General features: G+C 40.9%; 2 protein-coding genes across 10 annotated transcripts in view; one reads left to right on the forward strand and one right to left on the reverse strand.

The window, feature by feature from the left end:
- On the forward strand, nucleotides 1–26,482 carry PHYKPL (5-phosphohydroxy-L-lysine phospho-lyase). Of its 2 annotated transcripts, XM_037907871.2 has the most exons (13): nucleotides 1–400; nucleotides 5,384–5,502; nucleotides 7,065–7,224; nucleotides 12,192–12,266; nucleotides 12,853–12,940; nucleotides 13,043–13,159; nucleotides 13,464–13,546; nucleotides 13,899–14,124; nucleotides 14,394–14,548; nucleotides 15,152–15,241; nucleotides 16,033–16,163; nucleotides 16,690–16,763; nucleotides 25,654–26,482. In XM_037907871.2, the coding sequence occupies exons 1-12, from the start codon at nucleotides 342–344 to the stop codon at nucleotides 16,734–16,736; spliced, it is 1,350 nt and encodes a 449-aa protein (XP_037763799.1). In that variant the 5' UTR covers nucleotides 1–341; the 3' UTR covers nucleotides 16,737–16,763; nucleotides 25,654–26,482. The 2 variants fall into 2 exon arrangements, with proteins under 2 accessions (XP_037763799.1, XP_043408565.1); XM_043552630.1 differs by having other exon boundaries at nucleotides 155–400; nucleotides 12,853–13,159; nucleotides 16,690–26,482.
- Nucleotides 12,272–27,496, reverse strand: part of HNRNPAB (heterogeneous nuclear ribonucleoprotein A/B) — a 17,578-nt gene continuing 2,353 nt past the window's right edge. The window contains exons 2-8 of one of the 8 annotated variants that reach the window (XM_037907874.2): nucleotides 26,432–26,600; nucleotides 26,182–26,340; nucleotides 25,617–25,748; nucleotides 24,669–24,774; nucleotides 24,422–24,574; nucleotides 24,260–24,344; nucleotides 12,272–12,910 (exon numbers count right to left, since the gene is read on the reverse strand). In XM_037907874.2, coding sequence (XP_037763802.1) covers nucleotides 24,274–24,344; nucleotides 24,422–24,574; nucleotides 24,669–24,774; nucleotides 25,617–25,748; nucleotides 26,182–26,340; nucleotides 26,432–26,600 — 790 coding nt within the window. In that variant the 3' untranslated portion in view covers nucleotides 12,272–12,910; nucleotides 24,260–24,273. Of the gene's footprint in view, nucleotides 12,911–15,211; nucleotides 18,620–23,682; nucleotides 24,345–24,421; nucleotides 24,575–24,668; nucleotides 24,775–25,616; nucleotides 25,749–26,181; nucleotides 26,341–26,431; nucleotides 26,601–27,496 lie in introns of those variants that run through there. The other 7 variants (XM_043552631.1, XM_037907873.2, XM_037907878.2 and 4 more) reach the window with 7 other exon arrangements.

Raw genomic sequence — 27,496 nt, forward strand, 5'->3', positions numbered from 1 at the left:
TACTCCGGAGGGTGCCAGTCTAACCTCACCCCTCCCAGCCAGCGCTCCCCGCCCTACCCTTGCTCTTCTCGCCTCCCAGCTGCGGCGCTAGGCCTCAGCAGCGGGCGGGCAGGCGACCGACCGATGGGGGGGGCGTGACTTGGCGGGAAGCGCACTGGGCCTGGCGCTCCCCGAACGAGGCCGGGCCCGGGCCTGCTACGCTGGCAGTTTCCCTCAGGAGCGCGGCGCTGGCCTCGCGGGGGCGGGGCTGGCAGGTTGGAGCCGAGCCCGCCCGGAGAGAAGGCCGCTCGGCGGGGTGGGGCTGCCGTGCCGGCCACCGCTCTCCGCCCGCGAGAAGAGCCATGCAGGCCCAGCCGTGTTCCCGGCGGGAGACGCTAGCCCTGCGGAGGCGGCTCATCGGGTAGGTGCGGCGAGAGCAGCGGCCGCCCGAGGCAGCGCCGCGGGGCGGGGTGGGCTCAGGTGCGGCGCTGCTGGAGCATCAACGGGTCGCCTCTTTCATTCGGGTCCGGCTGGGGCCTTTAAGGCGCCGGGTTCTCATCTGAGCCCGCGGGCTGCGAGCCTAAGGAACCCGCCGAGGTGCCCGTGGCTCTCCCCTGAACAGCGTCCGCGGGTCGAGGGCAGGCAGCCCCTTTCCTGGCGCAACTCTCTCAGTGTTTGCATTAGTTTGAAACGGAACTGCCGAAGTTAACTCCGCTGCGCCGCCTGGTAGCTGGAGAATGTAAGCAGAGCTCTTGGGGGATCTTGTCTTTTAACGTCTACGGTTGCGGTGCTTTCCACAGAATAGAAATAATAACCCGCAGCCCAAATCTTCTTTGTTTTGTCTCCCAAAAGATTTAGGTTTTTTTCCCCTAATTCATTGATCTGAGGATTTGGGGGTTTTCAGAATTCCCTCCTCCTTTGGATTTCTGCATTAACACAGGTTACAGCTGAAAATAATTTTGAATCCGCTTCTTTAAAGTACTGTAGTTTAATCACTTCCACTGTCTTGATAATGCTCTCGGGCTATGTCCACACTCAGGGTGGGGTGTGGCGTACAGCCATTACATGTGTAACTACACGCTGCAGTGAAAGGCAGACTGCATTCACACTTGTCACTGGTGTGTAGCTACAGCGCTGCAGGAGAGGCTCCAGCAGTGGGGAAAGGATCTGGCAGCAGGGAAGCAGTGAAGACACTACATTGCTAAAATAGCAGTTTAAACAAGAGCAGCACTTCTTGGGTATATAAAGGGGTGTGTAGAGTATATGACCTGTGGGTTCAGGTGCGTGGGGCACTCTACTCACCAAAGACCGGTGGTGCTAGAACCGGGGTTGCTGATGCACCCCCTGGCTTGAAATAGCATTAACAAACACCAAATACATGGTTTCCATCATCAGCATCCCCCACTATAAATTGTTCCAGAACCCCTGCCTAAGCCATGTCTCACAGTCTATACTGCTGCTTATACCTGGGCTAGCTGAGTGTGCTGTGTCTGTAGTCTACACACTTCCATAAGTGAAGAGGTAGCCTCAGTTATACCGGTGTAAATCCAGAATGGTTATTTTGGATTAACGCTAGGATAATTTAGGAGTAATGCCAGCGCTGTTAATGTGCTTTATATGGATTTATGCTGGTGGAGTTGAGATGATGACCAGGCTCTTAGTATTTTGTAAGGAGTGAAAACAGATACATAAATATATTTCATTGTTTGCTTAGTTCATATTTTCAGTATATTTAAAAAAACATGTATGGTGTTCAGAATGGAGAGAGATAAATAGTGGTGTCTCGCACGGGTCTGTATTGGGACCAGTCCTATTCAATATAGTCGTAAATGATCTGGGAAAAGGGGTAAACAGTGAAGTGGCAAAATTTGCAGATGATACAAAATTGCTCAAGATAGTTAAGTCCCAGGCAGACTGCGAAAAGGTACAAAAGGATCTCTTGAAACTGGGTGACTAGGCAACAAAATGGCAGATGAAATTCAATGTTAATAAATGCAAAGTAATGCACATTGGAAAACATAATCCCAACTATACATAAAAAAATGATGGGGTCTAAATTGGCTGTTACCACTCAAGAAAGAGATCTTGGAGTCATTGTGGATAGTTCTCTTTAAAAAAAAACAAAAAACAAACCACTCACTGTGCAGCAGCAGTCAAAGTGAACAGAATGTTGGGAATCCATTAAGAAAGGGATAGATAAGACAGAAAATATTATATTGCCTCTATATAAATCCATGTTACACCCACATCTTGAATACTGCATGCAGATGTGGTCGCCCCATCTCAAAAAAGATATGTTGGAATTGGAAAAGGTTCAGAAAAGGGCAACAAAAATTATTTGGGGTTTGGAACGGCTGCCATATGAGGAGAGATTAATAAGACTGGGTCTTTTCAGCTTGGAAAAGAGACGACTAAGGGGGGATATGATAGAGGTCTATAAAATGGTGACTGGTGTGGCGAAAGTAAATAAGGAAGTGTTATTTACTCCTTCTCATAACACAAGAACTAGGGGTCACCAAATGAAATTAATAGGCAGCAGGTTTAAAACAAACAAAAGGAAGTATTTTTTCACACAACGCGCAGTCAACCTAAGAATATGGAGTGTAACGTCACAGTTGTGAAGGCCAAGACTATAACAGGGTTCAAAAAGAACTAGATAAATTCATAGAGGATAGGTCCATCAATGGCATCCCTAGTGCCCTAATGCCAGAAGCTGGGAATGGGCGATGGGATGGATCACTTGATGATGATTACTTGTTCTGTTCATTCCCTCTGGGGCACCTGGCATTGGCCACTGTTGGAAGGCAGGATACTGGGCTAGATGGACCTTTGGTCTGACCCAGTATGGCTGTTCTTATGTTGTTAGGCTACGTTTGTTTATATTGCAAAATGTCTCATTTATATTTAATTTCACATATTCCGCTTCATTTTTTAATACTACAGCTCAAAACCAGAAGTGTTGCTGAGACATTACACCAAACAGAAGTACCTTTATTGTACTAGATTTCCTCAGCAGAGTTCAGTAATTGGCAACAGAAGAAAATGAACTATTGGAAATTTCTTTGCACTTCAAAAAGACCACAAAAGCTCCTAGAACTGTAAAATGCAACAAAGACAATAGCAAGGAATCTGCTTATGTGACTGTTGACCTTTGAAATTAAGACTAAGGACAGACTTCTCTCAACTGGCTTTTCTTTATCTGTAAAGGTTTTATGACAAGAAGGATATGGGTTGAAAGTGAGCTCTGGTGTTAAAAGAAATGTGTTATGGATTCAGTCATACACACAACATGAGGAACAACTTTTCAGAATGTAATCTTCCCCAATTGATGTGTCCACAGTCATCAACATTGGAAGCCAGATTTCTTAATAAGTGCTATCTTCTCATCTGCTAAAGGAACACTATAAACTTAAAAATCAGAAAGAAAAGGAGTACTTGTGGCACCTTAGAGACTAACCAATTTATTTGAGCAAAAATATTTATGCTCAATCTACACAAACTGGCACAGGTACTATAACTAAGGCTATGTTTATGTCACAGAGGTCCTAGAAGTCACAGAATCCGTGACTTCCAGAGACATCCGTGACATTCTCTGCTTCAGCCCCAGGGGCTGCAGGACTCTGGAGCTGACAGCCAATGGGGCCCTGGCAGAGTTCCCACAGACAGACTCCTGAGGGGACCCTCGTCAGGGTTCCAGTGATGGGCGACAGCCTCACGTGGGCAGAGGGGGATGCCTCTGGCAAGAAGCTGGGATATCCCATTTTCTCTTTGGGAAATATGGTCAGCCTGCAGCTCCCAGCTGCCATGAGCAGAGGGGGAACCCCAGAGCTACCAGCCACCACGGTGGTGGGAGAAACTATGGAGCTGCAGCAGCAAAAGTCACAGATAGGTCACGGCTTCCATGAATTTTTGTTTATTGCCTATGACCTGTCCATGACTTTTATTAAAAATAACCATGACAAAATCTTAGCCTTCTTATAACATATTCTCCTTCACTGACTAATTTCAAGTTGATGGTGTTCCTTTAATAACTACTTGAAACTACACATTTTCATCAGGTGGGAATTCTCTCTCCTGCTCCCTTGGGAAGGCACTTAGGAGCTTTACTTGTTTGGGCACCTCATTATAAAAGAACACTGATCAGTTAGGCCAGAGGTGGGCAAACTACGGCCTGCGGGACCGTCCTGCCCGGGCCTTGAGCTCCCAGCTCGGGAGGCTGTCGCCTCTCCCCTGCAGCTTCAGCTCGCCATGCCACCAGCGCTCTGGGCGGTGGGACTGGCTCCAGCCGGGTGGTGTAGCTGCCAGTCCTGCTGCTCTGAGCAGCATGGTAAGGGGGCAGGGGGTCCTGGGGGGCAATCAGGGGACAGGAAGCAGGGGGCAGTTGGATGGGACAGAGGTTCTGGGGTAGGGGGGGCAGTCAGGGGATGGGGAACAGGTGGGGGGTTGGATAGGCATGGGAGTCCAAGGGGCTTGTCAGGGGGTGGGGGTGTGGATAGGGGACAGGGAGCAGGGGAGTTGGATAAGGGGTGGGGTCCCGGGGGGTTCCCAGGAGGGGTCAGTCAGGGGACAAAGGGGGGGGTTGGATGGGTCAGAGGTTCTGAGGGGGCAGTCAGGGGGTGGGAAGTGATAGGGGGCGGCGGCCAGGTTGTTTGGGGAGGCACAGCCTTCCCTACCCAGCCCTCCATACAGTTTCAGAACCCCGATGTGGCCCTCAGGCCAAAAAGTTTGCCCCCCCCCAAGATAGGCCCCAATCTTGCAAAGAAAACCATGTGGGCAGACTGCAGCAACCATGCAGAGACTTACAGAAGTCACCAAGGTTGCATGTGGGCACAGGTCCATCCATGTGGTTCTATTTGTAGGATCAGAACCATATAGAGAATACAAGGAAGGTGAAAAAAAATTATGAAAAGTTGAGAAGATCGGATTTGGGAGGAGAGCTTAACAGAATTTAGTGTATGTGCCTCTTGAAGGAGACAAAGGGAGTGGAGACATAGCTCTCTGAAATTTTAATGTAATAACAACATAAAGAGGGGACCACAGCATTTCAGATCAGATGAGACACTAGATATAAGTCCCTATATTTAAACACTGGAGTTTGGTGGTCAGACATTCTCAGTGAAGGTCTCTTCATTTTGAAGTTGGTTTTCTCTGCTGGTCCACCAAAGTTGGCTGACTGTTAAAGAGCATGGTACAATGCCTGTCTCTCTTCTCCAACCTTTGCTTGAGGGGACTGAAGTAGAGTGCAGGCAGTTCATGTTTAGTTTATTTTGAGAAAATATTGCTTCCTTTTTGCCTTTGGTTAAAATTACAAAAAGATTGGCAATAGTTAATTCTATGTGACTTTTAGATGTTTTATCAGGATCTTATAGTTCAAGAAGTTTTGTGGTTTTGATGTTTGGTACAGCTCTTCCTGCAAGCTCTTTTTTCCTGAAGATCCAGTGAAGATTGTTAGGGCAAAAGGCCAGTATATATATGATGAACATGGAAGAGAATACCTTGACTGTATCAACAATGTGTCTCATGGTAAGTTTAAAATAACATTATTCATTACCAGGTTGTTCTAAATGAAGGCAACAGTATTCTGGGAGAATTCAACCAGACAGAATAAAAACAATGAAGAAGGCACTACTGTGTTGCATTGCAGAAGCCCAATTTTTATGTCATTTGGTTGGAAAACATCTCTTGGGTCTGTAATTTGGGCAATACTATTGACACACCTTGATTTCTGGGTGTGTATACATGAAATTTTCCCCATTTGCTTTCTGCCCAATCTTTGTAAAAATGCAGTAAACTGAAATTCACAAGACTTGCTTATGCAGCCAAAAGTAGATCGACTGTTTAGCTGAAAGCAATGAGTGACTTTATAGAGTCTGTTCCATTTGTGTACGTTTTACTGTAAGTCGGGGTTTTTTGTGTATATTCTCCTCTAACACTGTTTCTTTGCTTACTCCTTGACCGCTGCTTCAGTGGAAAATCCAGATGTTTCCTCTTGCATGTATTTGGAATCTATCAAAGTGGTCAAGGCTTGTAGTCCTATGCAGAGCTATGCATTTGAAGGATTTAGAGGGCAGAGTGCACACACAGTTCAGTGGATTAAAAATTGGATACTACCCCAGATTTAGCAACCTGATTCACAGGATCCAGGAAATCTGGCTAAGAATATGAACTAAAGCAATTTTTTAACAAATACAACCAGAACTTGTGAACCAGATGATGCACCCTAAAGTAGACTCTCCAAGCATACCAGCACTGTGTCTTTGCCCACTGACCATACTTTTGATACACTACTGCTGCAATACAGGGAACAATGTCAACTTCTGCACCCTAAGAAATATGTGAGCATGTCAGTGGATATCAATGGTTCCCAAACTTTAACAGCCCATGAATCCCTTTCACTAAATTGTGAAATCTCATGAACCTCCATCCTAAAAATGAATATTTCCAGGGATTTAAGTTTAAATTTCCTCCGCACTCCATGGGGCTCCTGCTGCTGAACCCCGTTGACCACCCCAGCCAACTGAGCTCAGGCTGCAGGTCCCACTGACCTTTGGGGCTCAGGCTGCGAGCCCCAACTGCCCGTCCCCGCTCTCCCTGGGGCTTGGGCTGCCAGTCCCACACGGAGCACTGGGGTTCGGGCTGCCGGCTACCCCATTGACGGGGGCAAGGCTCGAGCTGCCAGCCCCAACTGCCTGGTCACACTCTTCCTGGGGCTCGGGCTGCCAGCCCCGCGCGGAGTGCTGGGGTTCGGGCAGCCGGCTCCGCTGCTGATGGGGGCAGGGCTCGGGCTTCCAGCCCCAGCTGCCCTGCCCTGCTCTCCCTGGGGCTCGGGCTTCCAGCCCCAGCTACCCTGCCCTGCTCTCCCTGGGGCTCGGGCTGTCTGCCCTGCACCCGGGTCCCACCTGCTGCCTCCAATGCCCGGGGTCCTCCGGCCGCTATTAGTGAAATTTTTCTGGCGAACCCCCTGTAATGTTCTGTGAACCCCAGTTTGGAAACCACTGGTGTATATTTATCAACAACAAATGTCATAGGGAAAGAACTTGTATGAATGGAGAGAACATTAAAACTCCCCCTTTTTTTTTTTTCAGTTGGGCACTGCCATCCTGATGTAGTAAAAGCAGCACATGAACAGAATCAGTTGCTAAATACAAATTCTCGCTATCTCCATGATAATTTGGTGGATTATGCAAAGAGACTTTCTAAAACACTGCCTGAGAAGCTGTGCACATTCTATTTTTTGAATTCAGGGTAAGTATGAGGTATTACTAGTGACAAACTCTTAGCTATAGCTGAGGTACAGGTATAGTGACTATACACCGCATTATAAGTAGTTAGCTGCAGGATCTTGTAAGTATGGGTGTAGATCATGCATTGTCTGGTTTTTCAGATAATTTCAGACTTTGAGAAAGCTGCTGGAGTTTATCCTTTTTAAACTTTTGCTGCGCTAAAGGTTTAAATTTCCAAATTATTAGGAAAACACAGACACAATGGTTTTGAAAAGCTTTTAAAAAGCAGCTAGCTTATAGAAGAAAAGGGATAGCTCAGTGGTTTGAGCATTGACCTGCTAAACCCAGGGTTGTGAGTTCAATCCTTGAGGGGGCCATTTGGGATCTGGGGCAAAAATTGGGGATTGGCCCTGCTTTGAGCAGGGGGTTGGACTAGATGACCTCCTGAGGTCCCTTCCAACCCTGATATTCTATGATTCTATGAAAACATGAACAGTTCATATTATTTAGATGTGTTCTCACTCTGTCATACTAAGGGTTTTTTCCTTTTCTTGATCTGTCTGTGGTTGCTCTGGCTTATGTGGACTTGCTAATATTGTTTTAAATTATTTTTGAGGTATGGGGATATTCAAGTACTGGATGCTGACATTTGAAATTTTATTATTACGTTTAATTATGCATTTAAATGTTTCTATTAATGTTCCCCATGCACCAAACAGAAGTGTATACTATATAATCTCAATATTGCATTACAGAACAAGACTAAATTCCATAATGTTCGTGTCAGCTAACACATACAATTCCAGCTGACTACTTTTGCCAAGAAAATCTACTATACATTAGGATATGAACTAAAATACACTTTGGATACAAAAAACTATTAAGAGTATTCTGGTTTTGAAGAGCATTTTATTCTATTTCAAAGGCTCTGCTCTATCAGTTAATAATTTTTTTCAAAAAATTGTCAGTCTTCAAAGGCAGTACTATCTATACTGCAATAAAAGCAGTCAGCGTAAATTTAATTTTCATAGTAGTAGCTTCTATAGCTTCTTGTCTAAACTGATTTATCACAGAATTATAGAAAGGAAGGGCTGGAAAGGACCTTGAGAGGTCATCAAATTCAGCCCCAGCACTGAGTCAAAATCTGGTAAATCTAGACCATCCCTGACAAGTGTTTGTCCAGCCTGTTCTTAAAAATGTACAGTGATGGGGATTCCACAGCATCTCTAGAAGCATATTCCTGAGCTTAAGTATCCTGGTAGTTATGAAGTTTTTCCTAATATCTAACCAAAATCTTCCTTGCTGCATCTTAAGCCCATTACTACTTTTCCTACCTTAAGTGGATACAGAAAACAATTGATCCCTGTCCTCTTTATAATAGCCCTTCACATATTTGACAATCTTCCCTCTGTCTTCTTTTCTCAAGACAAAAAGGCCTGGTTTTTTAACCTTTCCTCATAGGTAAGGTTTTCTAAATCTTTTTATAATGTTTGTTGCTCTCCTCGGGACTCTCTCCAGTTTGTCCACTTCTTTAAAGTATGGCCCTTGTAACTGAACACAGTAATCCAGCTGAGGCCTCAGTGCTGAGTAAAGTGGGACAACTACCTCCCAGTTTTACATATGACAATCCCATTAATACACCCCAACATACACCTTTTTTACAACTGTATCACATTGTTGACTCATAATCAATTTGTGATCCACTATAACCCCCAGATCCTTTTCCACACTACTACCACCTAGCTAGTTATTCCCCATTTTGTAGCTATGCATTTGATTTTTTCCTTCCTAAGTGAAGTACTTTGCCATTGCCTTTATTGAATTTCATTTTGTTGAATTCAGACCCGTTGTTCAAATTGTCAAGGTCACTTTGAATTTTAATCCTGTCCTCAAAAGTACTTGCAGCTCCCTTCCAGCTTGATGTCATCTCAGATTTTTATAAGCATTCTCTCCAACTCCATTATTCAAGTCATTAATGAAAATATTGAATAGTATCAGACCCAGGACTGATCTTTGCGGCACCCACTAGGTACATCCTCCCAGTTTGATAATGAACCATTGATAACTACTCTTTGAGTATGGTCTTTCAACCAGTTGTGCACCTACCTTATATTAATTTCATATAGACTACATTTCCCTAGTTTGGCTTATGAGAATGACATGTGAGACGGTATCAAAAGCGTTACTAAAATCAAGCTAGATCACTTTTACTGCTCCCCTCATTCACTAGGCCAGTAACCCTGTCAAAGGAGGAAATTAGGTTGGTTTAACACGATTTATTCTTGACAAATTCATACTGGTTATCCCTTATTATCCTCTAGATGCGTACAAATTTATTCTAGTATGTTTCCATGTGTTGAAGTTAAGCTAACCAGACTATAATTCCCTGGGTCCTCTTTGTTCCCCTTTTTAAAGATGGCTACTACGTTTGCCCTTCTCCAGTCCTCTGGGACTCCCCCTATCCTCCAGGAGTTCTGAAAGATAATTGCTGAGCGTTCCAAGATTGCTTCTAGGATTGTTATTTTTATCAGGCCCTGCCAACCTGACTATATCTAATTTATCTAAATATTCTTTCTTTACCTATTTGGTTTGCACTCCTTCTCCCTGGTTGTTAATATTAATTGTGGGGAGTATCTGATCACATCTTTTTTTTTTTTAGTGAAGACTGAAGCCAAATAGCTATTAAACACCTCCACCTTCTCGATGTCATCAGTTATTAGCTCTCCTTCCCTGCTAATTAGAGGATCTACACTTTACTTCATTTTTCTCTTGCTCCTAATACATTTAAAGAACTTCTTCTTACTTCCTTTTATGTCTCCTGTTAGGTGTAACTCATTTTGTGCCTTAGCCTTTCTGATTCTGTCCCCATGTGCTTGTGCTGTTCTTTTGTCTTGTTCCTTAGCAATTGTCCATGTTTCCACTTTTTGTAGGATTCCTTATTGATTTTTCAGATAATTGAAGAGTTCTTGATGCAGCCACACTGGGATAGTTTGCAGTTCTGCCTTTAATTTTGTCTCCTTGAGAAACTGCCAGATCTCCTAAACCCCTTTTTCCCTTGATTTTCTTCTTATGGGACTTTACCTACCAGTTCTCTGAGTCTGTTAAAGCCTGCTTTTTGGAAGTCCATTGTCCTTATTCTGCTGCTTCTTTCTCTCTCTCTCTCTCTCTCTCTCTCCTTAGATTTCATGATTCTAAGAAAAGGATCATTACATGATCACTTTCACCCTAATTACTGTTGGTCAGAATCAAGTCTAAGTTGGCCATCGCCCTGGTTACTTCTACTTTCTGAAACAAAAAATTGTCTCCAAATACATTACAAGAACTTTCTGGAAATTTTATCTTTTGTCATATTCTGTTTCCAGCAGCTGTCTGGGTAGTTCAAGTCCCCCATGACTACCAGGTCTTGGACATTTCTGTTGTTTGTTCTAAAAATGTGTCATCTACCTCCTCTTCCTGATATAGTATACCATGACATCATCCCTCTTCCCACTCCCGCCTCCCCCCCATATCAGAGACCTTCAACTGGTTTGTCTCTCACCACCTTCTGAAGCTTAGAACAAGTGTATATATTCTTGTGATATAATGCAACACCTCCCTTTTCATCCTGCTTCTCCTTCCTGAACAAGCTATACCCCTATATTCCAGTCATAACACTTATATCACCAAATCTCCCTGATGCCAATTAAGTCCTATTTTAGCTTATGTACTAATACTTCCAGTTCTTCCCATTTATTCTCATATGCCTTGCATTTGTGTATAGGCATCAAAGCTGTTAAGCAGATTCTCCCACTGATTTCCTTCTTGTTGCTCCTATGACATATTAATTTTCCATGTCTACTCCAACACCTAGCCCTCTGTTCAAGTTGCATTTTTTATGCTAACTTTTGTCACCTACTCTCTTTGAACCTAGTTTAAAGCTCTCCTCACTAGGTTGGTAAGTTACTGCATGCAGATGCTCTCCCCTTTCTTGGTCAGGTGGACTCCCATCTTTTACCAGCAGATCTTCTTCCTGGAAGAGCATCCCATGGTCAAAGAAGCATTCTAGCTAATGTTATCCTTAGTTAGCCTCTCTGTGGATTCCTACCCTAAAATATAGTTCTTTTTAGGTAGTCAGATTTCTGTATAATGGTATTCATTTCTGTTTTCAGATATAATCATTTTTCTTTCAAACTAACCAGGGCTATGATTGTTTTGGCCTGCTTCTGTGGTAATTTATATTATGTGCTTATCCACTGTTGTAAAATGTTTTCAGATCTTCTGTTGAAAGGTGCTATAACTAGGCTTGGCAGAATTCAATTTTTATTTTCTTTTAATCCATTTAAATTTTCAGTTACGTGAAACGGGGGGAGAAGACAATTATTTAATGGCAAACATTAAGAAAAACATTAAAGCGGAAATTGTCAATATCACATCAGAATATACAAAGTAAATATCCCTGACTCAAACTCTACGTTCTCAAGCATCATTTTTCTTATTTTTATTATCGTAGATGGAAATATTTTCCATTTGGTTGTGTGTACAATGAACATTTACAAATAAACACTCTAATCCAGGGGTTCTCAAACTGGGGGTTGGGACCCCTCAGGGGGTCGCGAGGTCATTACATGGGGGGTTGCAAGCTGTCAACCTCCACCCCAAACCCCGAACCCCGCTTGCCTCCAGCATTTATAATGGTGTTAAATATATTAAAAAGTGTGTTTAATTTATTGGGGGGAGTCACACTCAGAGGCTTGTGATGTGAAAGGGGTTACCAGTAAAAAAGTTTGAGACCCACTGCTCTAATCCTTCCAAGCCTGTATCTAGCAAGTGCACTGTAGTATCATAATCCTAGTCATATCCAGCCCCGTGGGCTGCAGTTTTGCACCTGTGATTATTTGCATGTACAACTGATGTAATTTGTGGATTCAAAATAGCACAGCGCGGAGGGCCAAGGTTTCATATCGTGTCGATGTGTGTGCAGTGAAATAGCTTTTGAATTGTCAATTGCAGATCAGAAGCCAATGATCTTGCCTTGAGATTGGCACGACAATATACAAAACACGAGGATATTATTGTTCTGGACCAGTAAGTATATCAAATAATGTTTAATATCTACTGTATTTTATTTTTGTTTAATAACTTTAATTTCCATTTCTAAAGAAAAGGCACAATTTTATTCAACTACCCCATCTGCAAATTTCTTTGACATAATTTTGCCCTGTAGATTTGTCTTTGGTACTAGTGACTATAACAAAAAATAGTCCGTTAAAACACAGTAGCTAGCAAAGCAGACATAAGAAACAGCAAAGATTCTGCATCTGGAGTTTTGGGGCTTAATTCCAATTTGATTCCTGATCATGGCCAACAGATAATATACTTTTCCTGATACACAGAGTTGTGATGGTAGAAACAAGCTATTGAAAAGCCAAAGTGGGGGATTGATGTCAATTTCTTCTACCAAGTAAACAGGGTGGAAAGTAGGAGCCAAAATCCCAAATACAGTCGACCTGGTTGATAAATTCCTGTGCAAAGCTATTTTGGGCCATGTGACCAGATCTTGGTCTGCTGGATTGTTTGACAGCAAAGGGTGCAAAACCAGATTAATTCTAGAGAACTGTGATATTATGGAACTTACTGTTTAGTTCTGCCGCTACATTGTTTTTGTTTTAAGTGCTTACCATGGACATCTGACATCCTTGATTGACATAAGTCCATATAAATTCAGAAATCTAGAAGGACAAAAGGAATGGGTCCATGTGGTATGTACATATTGCAGCCTATATACCTCGACTATTTCAGTTAATTTATTATCCACCACATATGTGGCATTATTAATCATAAGGCATTGTTCCCTTGTTCAGGCTCCTCTCCCAGACACATACCGCGGAATATACAGAGAAGACCATAAAGATTCAGTCCTAGCCTATGCCAATGAAGTGAAAAAAATAATTGAGCAAGCACAAAAAAGGGGCAGAAAGGTGAAAAGATCTTTCCTAATCTATTTGCTGACTCTTTAGCGGTGGGAATTAGTAGTAGAGTTTATCAGCAGCAATAGACATTTCAGGACCATCCACGTCAGGGAATTAAGAAGCATGTAGATTGCATAAATGACAATTATATTTTCATATTACATCCATCAGATATAATTTCTGAAGATTTGACTATATATAGCAAAGTAATAGTTTAAAAACTATTCATCCAGCTAGGTAGAGTCTGCAACTTGCCTATGTTACCTCAGTAACCTTTATTATTTAGTTCAAATATTGCATGTTACTCTTCCAGATTGCTGCATTTTTCATTGAATCTTTGCCAAGTGTGGGTGGTCAGATCATTCCACCAGAAGGTTATTTCCAGATGATAGCAGAGTAAGTAGATGCTTTCAGAACCCTTTATACATGTTTTGTGTTCTTATTTATCTAAACTGAGATGAAACCACTGTCTTTATCACAACATGCAAATAGCTTAGATTAATATGCTTTTTGACATAAAAAGCATAAAATGCTCTAGTCCTATTGAATTGTAAGCTCTTCAGGGCAGCAACATTATTATTATGTAATGAAGAACAAGCATACTGGATTTTTATTTACGTGGTTTAGATATTTTCTGTTAAACTGTGCTGTATAATTCAAGTATCAGCTGAAGTATCATAGTTTTGCAACAAATTTTAGAGATGGCAGTTGAGTGCCAAAAGTCTAATATGTCCCTATTATGTTACAGACACGTACACAAGGCAGGAGGAGTTTTTGTTGCTGATGAAATTCAGGTTGGCTTTGGCAGGGTTGGCAAATGTTTTTGGGCATTCCAGCTTCAGGGAGAGGATTTCGTACCTGATATTGTCACTATGGGCAAACCAATGGGAAATGGGCACCCCATCGCCTGTGTAGCAACAACAAAAGAAATTGCAGAAGCATTTGCAGACACTGGCGTGGAGTATTTTAATACAGTAAGTAAAGAGAGTTAACCAAATCATTGTTTTCTGGTTACATGACCAACTAAATGTGAAAGAGGACATCACTGTTTAAGTGTCACAGTACTGTAGGATACAGGTAACATGTTAACTGAAAGCAACATTGAGCGATTATAGTCCACAAACAATGGACGAAGGTTTTCGGCTGTAATGTTGAAATATTTATTGATACGTAAAGACTGTCCTTTAATTTTTTTTTCTTTCTCCCTAAGTGCCTGACACTTTTTTTTTTCCTTTGAGCTTAGTTTGGAGGAAATCCTGTTTCATGTGCAATAGGTTTAGCGGTTTTAGATGTGATTGAGAAGGAACATCTTCAGGCCCATGCCACACAAGTAGGCAACTTCTTGATGGAATTACTGAATCAGCAGAAGGTCAAGCATCCTATCATCGGTGATGTCAGGTATCAACACCCAATTCACATTTTCAGATAGTTTGATTTATCAAATTGGAGCAACACAGGTGGTGGCAAGGTCTTTAAATCTTGTGTTAACAGGCAATGTTTAGCATCAACTAACATTCTAACGTGGAACTACAGTGGGCCTGTGTTCTTCACTAATTCAGGATCACAAATGTTTTTTGGGTCTCTCTCCCTGCCCCCATATAAGCTATTACAAAGATTGACTGACTTGAATTGGCCTAGAAACTGACACCCTTCTGATGCACTGCCAGATCCAGATTAAAACACAGAAATGGAAACATACATTGATTCTGCCATCACTAAATTCACACACACAACATAAACTCAATCAGGGAATTAACGTGACCAGGAGGAAAAAATTAAAATCTTGTCTTGCTGTATTAATTACATTGACAGCACCTCTTCTGTGTTAAGACAACAAGTAGTACCCTTTAACAAACTAATCACATTAGTAACAGAATTAGTGAAATATGAAAATATTACAACAGTATATGTTCATAGGACAGTCGCTGCTCCACTTCTTTGTAAATTATTCCTAATTCCTCCTTGCTGATTTTAGACTGAATACCCGTTTTTCTTTTAAAGGGGTGTTGGATTATTTATTGGAGTGGATTTGATAAAAGACCAAGAGAAAAGGATCCCAGCTACTGAAGAAGCTGAGTATTTAATAACAAGGTATTTTTTTTAAAAAGTACATACATCCATGTGATTTCACAATATTGTAGCACTTAATGTTGTGAGAGACAAGTACTAATCGTTCAGCATTTATACAGCATATATATAACTATGTGCATAGCCACTGGGGACTAAAATATTATATTGATGCCAAGATGATAAATGGGTTTTAACCCTGAGCTTGTCAATCTCCACATACAGCTCAAAGTGATGTCTAATCCTTAAAGACTCATGTCATTGGGAAGTTTGTGTGAAGTTCATAGGTAAAATAAGACTTATGTAGTAACCAAACTTTTAAATAAAGACACCCAATTCTTCAAAAAGTACTGAGGCTCCAGTAATGCCTGGTTTGTTTGGGGTTGTTTTTTTTTTTTTCTGAAATCTTGGCTTTAGTGTATGCCAGTGGGCTGGTGTTTCTTTAAACTATAAAAAGAAGCACTAAGGATTTCAACAGTTTCAAATTACACTGTGCTGACACTTGGTATATAAAATGTCAGTCAAAACATCAAAGCATGTAATTTGGATTGTATGTTGCATGCAGTCCTTAATGTGAATTTCTGTTAAAACAAAGTAATTCCCTCTCATCTCAGCTCCTTACATGTCGTGAATATTAGATGATCTACAACTTGACACAATTTGTGGTGACTGGACCACAAAACTTAGAGGACAGAGAATTTTTCTGAAGTCTCCATCATGCCGACACTGCTGTAATTAACATTTTAAAAAATTACATTTTAGGTCAAATTATTAGAAGTATTTAGATTTTTAGACCAATCTTCTTCCATCTCTAGATTAAAGAGAGACTATATTCTGTTGAGTACAGATGGTCCAGGAAGAAATGTGCTTAAATTCAAGCCTCCACTGTGCTTTACTATGGACAATGCCAAATTAGTTGTGGACAAAATGGATGAAATATTAACAGGTAAGACTGTCAGATTAATTTGCAGCAGTTTTGATTAGCAAACTAAGCAAGAACCTTGGCTATGTCACTACTATAGTGCGACTAAAGGGAAGCAACTTAGGGCAGCTTTTTCAAGATGGGTTCTAACTTGACGAATTTGAGGCAGTTGGGCCTAATTCTCAAAACTGCTCTGCACCTGTGAAAGCTAGGCCTTTGTTACCTATAGTAAAGCACCCAAAATTAAAGACCATTTTAGAAAATTTTGGCCTTAACCTGTCCAGTGAACCTATTTAAGAGGTGAACACAATTGTACTTAATGGGGAATAACTGTATGAGTCTCTCTTAGCACAGAGAGATGCCTAGTAAAGGTGGTCACTTGCATAGATTCATTATATTTACCTACTGACCAGGCACATGTTGAGAATTAGTTCAATATTTATATAATACTTTGTATCTCTAAACTATTAACTTTTTTTACGTTTGCACAGTTAGCTCAGTAGGGTCATTAATGTCTTGTCTGAACATTATGAATTTGCTTGCATTTCAGACATGGAAAGAGAAAAGACATGTGAGCCAGTAGGAAAACACCATTAACTTTAGGCCTCAGCTCTATCTGGCCAGGTAAGCATTTTATCTTGTGCAGTTTGTTTAATTAGAATGCTAAGATCACTAAACTAGTAATGACAGTGCATTTGGTGTAAAGAACTAACCAATCAAATGTTTCTGTAGTATTTTTGCAAAATAGATGCCCCCTTCTGCTATTCTAATCACTATTTTGATTTATGTAGGATCACTTCGGCTTCTCAGCCTGCCCAACAATCTATTCTCCCTCAAGTCAAATGCCTGTTTTTTGGTATAATTAAATCTTTATCCTTAAAGCACTTCAAAATTTGACTACTCCAATAGTAGCTGGATCCTTTAGAACCTGCTGCTATTAAAAGAATATCACCTACTGAGCTGTCTGTTTATGGTGATGGAGAGGGTAGTTGGTTTTCAGTGTATTTCATTGTGTTGGTTGCTGCTTATGTGACTGTTCTACTGAACCCTTGAGTAAGGCAAGCACAACTTGGTCCATGCTGGAATCTACTCTATTCTCCTTGAGTAATCAAAGAAGAAAAAACAAATACTCTTTCTGCTTCCTATAAGGCTCAGTATGTGACAGAGCCCTACCCTATTTAAATTGATGCCATTTGGAATTCTGCCAGTAAAGGGAGTGACAATAAGACCAGAAGCAAAAACACAATGTGGTGAACTAAAGAGAAACCTTAAAATCCTTGTGCATTGCATCAGAAGTTAACTTTAGTTCAAGCAAATGCTGTATTATCAGCTACAAAAGGTCATGCCAACATTACCTGTTTTATTCAAGCATGAAAAAGTTGCTTCTGAATTAGCATATAAGTAGCATACCTTAACTAGTATTTAGTCTAGGTTTGTGAAATTAAACAGCAGGCAGAGGAATCTTAGGGCCTAATTTAATTGTCATTAAGATTAGAGACACTGACTGCTGTAGGGGCTGGATGCATACACCTGAAAGCTGACAATGTAACTGATCACACAACTTTATGAAGGCAGTTCTCCTTTTTAGTTGCTTATTTCCTACATCATACAAGAAACAGTTGCTACAGTACATGGCAAAAAGTCTGCAACTTTGCTTTAAATACAATTTAGGAGGAGAGGTATTGATTTAGTTTTTCCTCCATGTAAAGAAAATATTAAACCTGATACATACTTTACAATGTTATCTTTCATCCAGACAGTAATTTGACAAAATGTACTATAAAGGATCATTAAATCGATCATGTTTCCCCATAACTAGTGCACATTTAAGCTAAACAATTACGTTTGAAGCTGCAATGTTTAGTAATGCTTCTTTAGCAGTGAAAAGCTTTAGAGAAAATAAATAGGCATTATGACATAAAATTGTTTGCTTCAGCTGTAGCAAAGGTGGTGTGGGATTCTCTTAATTAGCAGCCAGTTTCAGAAAACAATGACTACCTAGGAATTATTTTCCTATTCTAGCTCTTATGTACCACACTTTGCAGCATTTCATTTTTCTGGTTTGAGCTATTCCAGTGACTATAACCATCTCAGCTAGGCCAAACATTCTACCATCCCATAGTACCCAACTAGAGAGCATGCAGACCCCATTAATCATATGTATCGGTCCTTATTTTGCCATACTTCAGGGTCTCACCAGCTATACCACCTGATTTTGTGCCAATATAAGGTTTAAACAGCTAGACTGGTTTTCAGCCATAGTTTTCAAACAGATGACTCTCAGTACCTAAGCTCCCTGTGAATTGCCTTCCGAGGACATGTTTAGTGAGGAAAGAGGAGGTCCAATCTAAACTGCCCACAGATGACATTCTGTGTCCTTGACAGACAGAGTACGTATGGGCAATGAAGATACCTTTGTACATGCATGCTCTCACTGGGTAGCTTGAGGTACTCTTCAACAGCAATGGAACACATCTCAACTACAACAAAAAAGGAATGGTAAACTCTGCTTTGGAGTATAAGCACCCTCAGTTTTTGCTTCAGGCTCTAATCACTGCACCCAGGATCCAACTCCACAAGTCTCAGTGTGACAGCCTGCTCCTTAACCCACAAGCTGCTCTATATGCACTTGCTGGCTAATGTACACTTCATGAGGGATAATGGTGAGTTCTCTCTGCTGAACTGTTTCTAGAACTAGTTAAAATATCTGCTTATTTCCCACTCCCCAAACCCCCATGGTTATGTAATTATTTAAGTTCTCAGAGTTCAGCTTCATTATTTTTTAGCTGTGTTTTTACTGATTTTAGAAAAAAAAGTTATGGCATGTAGGATTACTTGTGTTCCATTTTATTTTGCATGCTCCCCTACCTTGAGGTAAATGAAAAGGTAGTGATCAGGGAGGGAAGAACAGCAACAAACTACAGCATTTAGCTCACATGATCTACCTGGAGCACTTCTATAGCAACTTCAAAAGAGTCAGATTCACAGGGTGTTTCCTAATGGCAGTGGGATAGTACAACAGTAAGATACAGGAAGTTATATACAGTCTAGAGGTTTAAGTACTTTCCAAGAATAAGGTCAGATGGAGGGGTAGACTTTGTATCTGGTTATTTACTTTCTGCTAGCCTCTACCTATCAAATGGTGGGACATGCAGCTCTTTCCCTCCTGATGGCAGATTCCAGAGGGAGTTCAAAGCTGTAATACACCTGTGCTAGCTATGCCTCCTTTTCCAGCCTGCTGCCAGATAGTTCATTCCACATGTGTGTAAAAACTTGTAGAATAGGATTAGTAAGTTAAGTGTACTCCCAACAGTAGGCCAGGGTCTACATCCAGAACTACTGAAATTAAATACTGTTCCCTGGCTAGGAAGCCATCCAGGGAGAGCAGAAAGATATAGTCAGGTAAGAAGTTTCCAGTGCTGCAGTTTAGTATCTCTCACACTTCCATTGCTTATGAGAAGTAGTGAGGAGTTAACTTCTCTCTCATCCCTCCCTATTTCAGTTAACTGCACAAAATGGCAGTGCTACTATACTAGACCAGGGAAGCTGCTGCAGAGAACAAAAAACCCACTTTTTACAGAGTCTAATAAAGGTGTTAAGTAGATGATCATGTTGCTGCCTTGCATATCTCTATCATGAAAGCACAAGCTCTTTCCACCACAAAGTCACCATAGATCTTGTGGAGTGAGCCTTGATGCTATCAGGAACAGAAGCACTGACACCTTAGCACCTCATTTGAAAGCAAGTAATAAGCCTGTTTTTGTCAGTTCAGTGCACCGGATATAATCTTTAGTGCTCTTTAAACATCTGAAGTATGCTACAGTTTTCTGTTCGGTGCTGTGCCTTTGGACAGAATGAAGGGAGTATAATTTCCTTGTGAGGTAGGGAATGCTGATTCTGGGATTGTTAGCAGCATGTTATGTTACAATAGAGTTCTACTATTGTATAGAAGTGACACTTCAGGAACTCACCTAGTAACTAGAAGACACTTTTCATGGATAGGCAGAATGGATATACAGGTCAGTGGCTCAACAGGTTGTGTGGCATGGGCTTTTAATGCCCTTGGTAGGCTTCCACAAAGATTGGCTGAACCACTTGCTGCTCTGAGAAGTCTGAATACCTGACAGTTCTGTGTCAAGGAACCAGAGGATCCTGAAAATAGGATGTTTCTTATAAGCAGACACATGGCATATTATGGTGCTGGGCAAAAGTCTCTTGTCTACATCTTCCTGAATAAAGTCCAGGATCCTTGATATTTGTTGTACTGTTAACACCATGAGCTAAACCTAGTCCACATGGAGGAGCAGGCCTTTAGTATTGAAGCTCACCTAGTACAGAGGATGATTCCACTCCCAGTGGAGGATAGCTCTAGCACAGCTAATACTTCCCATCTCAATAGCCAGGTGATCAGTTGTAGATTATTTAGGTATGGATAGAGGAATAGGCCATGGTAAAGGATGTCTCATCTCACAAGTAGCTGCAACAGGGGCTCCAAGTTCAGTTCTATCAGATTGGAGAACCATGGTCTCCTTGGCCAGTGAAGACCTAGCATTATCAGGTTTGCTGCTTCTCTTCTCTGGAAGTAGAAAGGGCAGAAATGCATATGCAGGCTTTGGGGCTATCTGTGCAAAAGAGCATCTGTCCCCAGGGATTCATCTGATGGAGTATTTCAAATGTTTGTTCTTTTGATTGGTGAATAGGTTGACTACCAGAAGGCTGAACTTGTGCAAAATCAGCATGGACTTCCTGATTCAGGCACTGTTCTGAGTCTGCTGAGCCAAGTCTGTCTTATGGTTCAGCTCTCCTTTTACACATATTGCTCCTCTAGCAGGGAGAATCCTCTTTGCCCATTCCTTATGGGTTAATATACACCTGAATGGGAGTCTTGTCTGACTGAATCAGAAGCCCTCTATATAGTTCTGGAATCTCCATAACACTAGTTTACACATTTGAGCTCCACAGGTCAATGCTCGTTCCCCAGGAAGGCCTGGCACTGTCCTGTGGCCCAGATATACTTCCCATTTTATCTAGGCACAAGTACCTGTGAGTCTGAAATGCATACAGGGAGACTCTTGTCAATGTTCTGTGGGATAATGCATTAGTTGAGTGTTCAACACAGGGCTCAGAACCAGCACCTGATGCTGCCTGCATTCCTGTGAATGGGTCTGTGCTTTTATGAGCAAGTACTAGAGGCAATGTATATGGATCCTTGTCCATGAAATCAGGAAGACCAGCATCTGTGTCAATATTTAGTTATGGTCCATGCTATGCATATCAAGTTCTGGATCTTGAGGAATTTGTCTAGCCATGGGTAGATCTCTGTAGTCACTGAAGTGAATGCCATGGCTCTTGCACAAAGTCTCATTGTATCCAGTGAGATCTGCCACAAAGGCTTCATAATGAAGCTACTGTGGCTCTTACAAAGGACAGGATACTCTGAGGGTAGCTACTGCACCTTTGAGTCCCTTTTACCTCCTCTAGCAGGTGGATCTTTAGGAGAGAGAGATTCAGTATGATTACTGCAGCATCAATTTATAACAGCATTTTGTTTGGCTTACAATTTATATCTACAGCTGGGCCTGCTTATGCTGTGACCCTTATCAAGGTATAGCCTGTTTGTCTTTGATCACATCCTTAAAGGGCTGCAGCAGTATTGTTGTCTCAGGCAGAGATTTAGAAAGTAGCTCTTTAAGAGCTGAGTTAGCACCACAACTTTTGTCATGGCTGAGGGGAAGTTAGAGTCTGGAAGCAAAGCTCTGAAGTGCTGGTTCAGGGTGGTGAAGGCTATCCCCTGCTTATTATGCAGGGGAAGAGTAGCTTTCTATGCCAACAAAAAAAAGCTAAGCTGCTAAAGAACTGGTGGGAGCAAAGTGGTAGTTGACTGCTGCTGCCACCACCACAGCCAGAGACTAGGCAGCAGATTGGGGGGGAGGGGGTGCATACATGTATTAGCTCTAGCCCTGCTACAGCTTTGAACTGCTTCTGGAAGTTGCTGTATTAAGCATTTGGGGAAATGATGCAGCTGTAAAGCCAGAAAAGGAGATGAGAAGTTTCAGATACTAAAGCTGCTTCCTGTTAAATCATGGTCACAATGCCCTTTAAAGTAACCCATCTCTAAATACATTCTACTGAAAAAAACTTCCAAAAAACCTTAATTTGAGCCCTAATTTGTAAATATTTAGATAGTAAATGAGTGCTAGAATTACATCTGCTGTTAGTCCTGACAATTTACCTAATACTTCTACAGTAGATGGTTTCCACCAAGTCCACAAGCATTAGACCCCAGTAACACCATTGCCTTTTTGGTACACTTACTCCAAATAGAGTTAAGTTTGCATTCCATAGTACAGAAAGTAATTAAAGTGGGAAAGGAAATGCTACAGAAGTTGCAACAGAATGAGCCATCAAGAGAAGGAGTCAATTAATTGTGTGAGAGGGGTCATCTTGTAGTCTTCACAGTTGCTCTGTTGGTTGAAATTTTAGTTCAATTTTTTTAAACTATGTTTACATAACTGCTTCAAATTTAGTTGTCTCTGCTACACTGAAATATCAAAGCTGTGACTTTGAAACAGTTCCTCCAGCTTCCATCAAGAAAGCATAACAGTGGGTGTCATTAAATAGAGTACTCTGACCTGGTATTTGGAGTAGTCAACCTCTACTCACTGCAGTATAGTTAATGTAAGATTAAAAAAGTGAGGAATTTTGATTAGTGGCCCTGGAGAAAGTGTAGCCCACACAATTTTGGACTGGCATTTTAAATATGCCAGTTTTATCTTTTCTGGCTTTTTATAAATTAAAGCAGAAAGGAAACAACCTGTAAAGTTCAGCTTGTCTTGAATGTCAAATATAAAGTTCTGTCTCACTTTTCCTGGAAGGCTGGAAAACTGAAAAAGATTAGTCACAAATTCAAGGAAATGAGACCTGCACACAAATGAGCCGGATTTCAGTCACTGTTTAAGACACCTTTTAACAATGCCTGCTAAAAGCAGGTGGAAAGAGGGATTCTTCCCAACTTAGTCTCCCCTTCACCCCACAGTTCTCTGATCCTTCAATGAAGCCACCTGCAACAAACATACATTCTCAATTTGCAGCCCACTCAGCAGAGCTGCAGTCTGTGACATCCTCAGGACCATACAGGTAGTATTGGATGCAGCCCACATAAAACAAATGGTAAATAGCTTGAGAACCACTGGCTTACAGTTTGGCTTTTCTAGGAACCAGAGGCAAAGTCAACTACTAGTACCCAATTAAGCTTAAAGAAGAGTTTAATATCTGGAAGACAAGATATTCAAAAGCCACCACCACTCCTGGATAGCTCAATTTAAGTGAGGGATTTCTACTGAATTTTCTGTTCTGTAATATCACACTTGAGTTGGGAGCTGATGGCTCATTTTCAAGTGTGAGCACACCGACCAACACAGTCCAGTTTTAGAGTCCAACCTTTAAACTGTGACAAGATTGCTATGAACAACTAATTTTACTTCAGTTCTGGAAGCAGTACACTAGAGTTGTACTGATACAGCTGAAGAATGGTACACGACACTAGATTACACCTTTTTTATTTCAAAAGCTAGGATAGCTTCAATATCCATGTCATGGTGAATCAGAACACATGTAAAATACCTTACAATACATTAGATTCCAAAAAGGTACCAAAAAGTACAGTAAAATTAACACTTCCATTACAGGAAATGTATGACACAAAAACAATACAAAATAAAAAGGTGGAAAGTGACACTGGTTCCCTAAGATACATCTCATTCTGTACAACTGGAGTAATGCAGAGTCCATAGTAAACTCCAAGAGGCAGTCCCTAGTTGCAGAGCTGCAGCTTTAAGCAGACCCTCAAAATCAGTTTCAGTTTAACCTATTAATAAAATCATTAATTAATATCTTCAGGAAGGCTGAAGTTTACACACCACACTGTCTAGACAACTAGTTATCTGTAAATATTAAACATGTAAGACATTTCCAGGGAGCTCTTGAGTAAGATGCACATTTAACAGGCCATAGAAATTTATTGTAAAGTTAAATTTGGTACATAATTGTAATATCCATCTACAGCATTGAGTACAAAACCTATGCAGTCATTTTCTAAAAGAGACCATGCCACTGCATACCTGAATAAATTTGATCAATATGGCTTGTAATTATTCTGATGACCACCACGTCTTGGACTTTTCCCATAATTTGCACTGCCTTGACCTATGAACAAGAGATCAAATGCATTAAACTGCTATTACTTGTGTGCGCTTATACCCAATACATTTCTCTTTACTTACTGTAATCATAGCCTGGTCCATATTCATAATACCCACATCCTGAATAATCATAGCCTCCATAGCCACCATAACCTTGCTGATAGCCGTATCCTTGATTCCCATAACCCTGGGTCCAGTAATTGCCATAACCTTGATTCCAAATTTGACTTTGAGCTACAGAAGGGAAAACCATCCACAAAATCCCATTTTAGTACAAGCATCTTAGTTCTGAATGCGTCCATACTTAAGTAGCGTGTGGAACACTTACCACCTCTTCCACCTCTGCCTCTTCCTCCATAGCTGCCTCTTCCTCCACCACTACTGAATTGTTGCTGCTGGTATACTTCCTTCGGCTGTGCTACCTTGATCTCACACTAAAAAAAGCAAGGAGAGCAATGTGCATAAGTACAACTCTGCCTTTGTAATGGAAAATATAAAGTAGGCGAGCTGTGATTTTACTGGTCTACTACAGTGGCTCTCAACCTTTCCAGACTACTGTACCCCTTTCAGTAGTCTGATTTGCCTTGTGTACCTCAAGTTTCACCTCACTAAAAACTTACAAAAAATTGCTTACTTCCTCATTGAGCACGCCACTGGTCAAGAGGATCCAAATAAACGCAAATACCAAAAGTTTAAGTTGGTACTCTTTTGCAGATTTGAGGTTTTAAATGAACAGTGCTTGTGGATATTCCACTCTTGTTTACTGTTGCAAGGTCACCAGGGAGTGCTATTAAAAGGGCACAGTCAAACTAAAGAGGTTTGAAAGAATGTTAAATTCGCTACAAGCTATTAAAGCTTAAATTTTGTCCTCAGTTTTAAATTTATGCATTTAACAAGCACCTCAGCTAATTTGTGTAGCCTCACAATGAAGTTATCTACCCTAAAATATTAGGGTTATTTTAAAACTGCAAGGGGACTTGTACGTGTCTAGCAGCTGAACTCCTTTTCTGAGGTTAACAGTCCTTTACACAACTTGCTGCAGTATCAGCAGAAAAAAGTTTATTCTTTGAGAAATCCTAGAACTGTAATGCCAGAGCCCTTCAAATAATAGTCCAACTTAACTAATGAAATATAAATGGTCCTTATTGCATCTGTGTACCTGAAGACCAGAAACAGTCACTAAACTGAATCTCATACTTTCTGAAATAGTGTTGTAAACTAGATACCAACTTCCAAAATCAGGGAAATAATTGCTTCAATTTGAATCATTTCCTACCTTGCTTCCGCTAACATTATGGAATTTTTTTTCCAAGATCTTCTTGACTGGATCTTCTTCCTTGAAAGTGATGAACACAAAGCCTCTCCTTTTGTTGGTCTTTGGATCCATTGGAAGTTCAATTGCTTCAATCTGAAAACATGAAGTACTACAACTTCAGGACAATTACTTTTCACTGTATTGTTACTGTTCTGTATTTCATGCTGAACATGTTACATACAAATACCATGATTATGCTATTCTGTTGGCTTTAACTTCCTTAAGCCAATTCACACAAGTTTAGAGCTCTAGCCTTGCAAAATAGGATTTAAATATGGTGACAAACAAGTGCACATCTGGCAATTTCTGCATGGAGCTGTAGTGATGGTCATCTTTTTATGTGTATGACTTTTTGAACGTCAAACCCTTAATTTTAAATTACTACTATACAAATGCTTAATGTTTAATAGTTCAAGGCATTTTGGAACAGATGTAAACTTGAAGATCCAGTCTATGTTCAGTTTACAAAATGTAATTACAGGATATTCTGTTCTGTTTCAGCACGTACCAGGATTAAGTTACATACCTCTCCAAACTCTCCAAAGTATTCCCGGATTTTCTCTTCTGTGGCTTCAGGGTTAAGTCCACCAACAAAAATTTTCTTCACTGGATCTTTCTTCATTGCCATGGCCTTTTTGGGGTCAATAAGTCGCCCATCTAACCTGTGTTCTTTCTGTTCCAATACCTGCAAATAATTTGGTATGGCAAGATTAATTCATGCAAAAGGAGATTTTCACTAGACTTTAGAAAGCTCAGAGGTATAATCTTAAACTCACCTTGTCAACACTTCCAGCTTCTTTGAACAAAATAAATCCAAAACCTCTTGATCTTCCTGTGTTCGGGTCCATCTTTATTGTACAATCAGCCACTTCACCAAATTTAGTGAAGTAGTCTTTCAAGTCTTTTTTGCTTGTATCCCAGCTGAGGCCACCAACAAACATTTTCCTGCAATTTCATAAGGGTAAAATTACTACATTAGGAATTGTTACAGCAGCAGACAGCATGATGTACATTAATATCTATATGCCTCCTGTGCATTGTGAGGAACAAGGCCAAAGGCAAGAAGTGCATTCAATGGCCTGTTAATATATGCCATTTCAAGGGTATTGCTGTTAAAAGGACTCTGCAGTCTTTTGTATTTCATTTTAAAGGCCTTTATCCAAATTAAGAGAATTTATGCAGTGTTTCCTGAGAGTTTGGTGCAAGAATACAAGTACAGAGACTGTTATTGTTAGAAATGGAGGTTCTCCCTCTAAGCCTCAATATTCTGTTAACAGCACTTCATTGACTGCCACTTATAACTTTCTAGCTCATAAAAAATAAAATTTAGTTTTTGCAATAAGAGTTAACATCCATAAAGCTGAAGCATGTGCTTTTGTATTCAAGAATTTTGGCCCAGTTTCTACATGGTTAGTGTCACATCTACATGACAAATTTATACCATTTTGTAACACAGGGAACAACTAACTTGTAATTCCATAGATAGAATCCTGAAAGCTTAGTTAAGAGTTTATGAAAGGCAGCCAGGTTTCCCTTCTCCTGCATTGTAAATTCAAAACCATCTAGTTTAGAAAACGGATTATCTGTAAAGTTGACATCAAGAGTAGGAAGTGAAAACTGAGCCACCAGAGACTTAAATCAAGACATTTAGAACTTAAAGGACATTCAGCTACCCCAGCTCATCTATCCAGATTAGAGCTCAGAAAACAATCCAAGATCCAACAGGAACTCCAGCAAAACCCAGGAAGATGGCTATACTTCACATCATGGTATTTCCAAGGTAACATTTAACTTTAGCCTTTCACACATCTCTAGGGCTGAATTCAGAGCCCTGACACCGT

Source organism: Chelonia mydas, chromosome 8, assembly GCF_015237465.2.
Source record: "Chelonia mydas isolate rCheMyd1 chromosome 8, rCheMyd1.pri.v2, whole genome shotgun sequence".
In the NCBI taxonomy this organism is placed as follows: Eukaryota; Metazoa; Chordata; order Testudines; family Cheloniidae; genus Chelonia; species Chelonia mydas.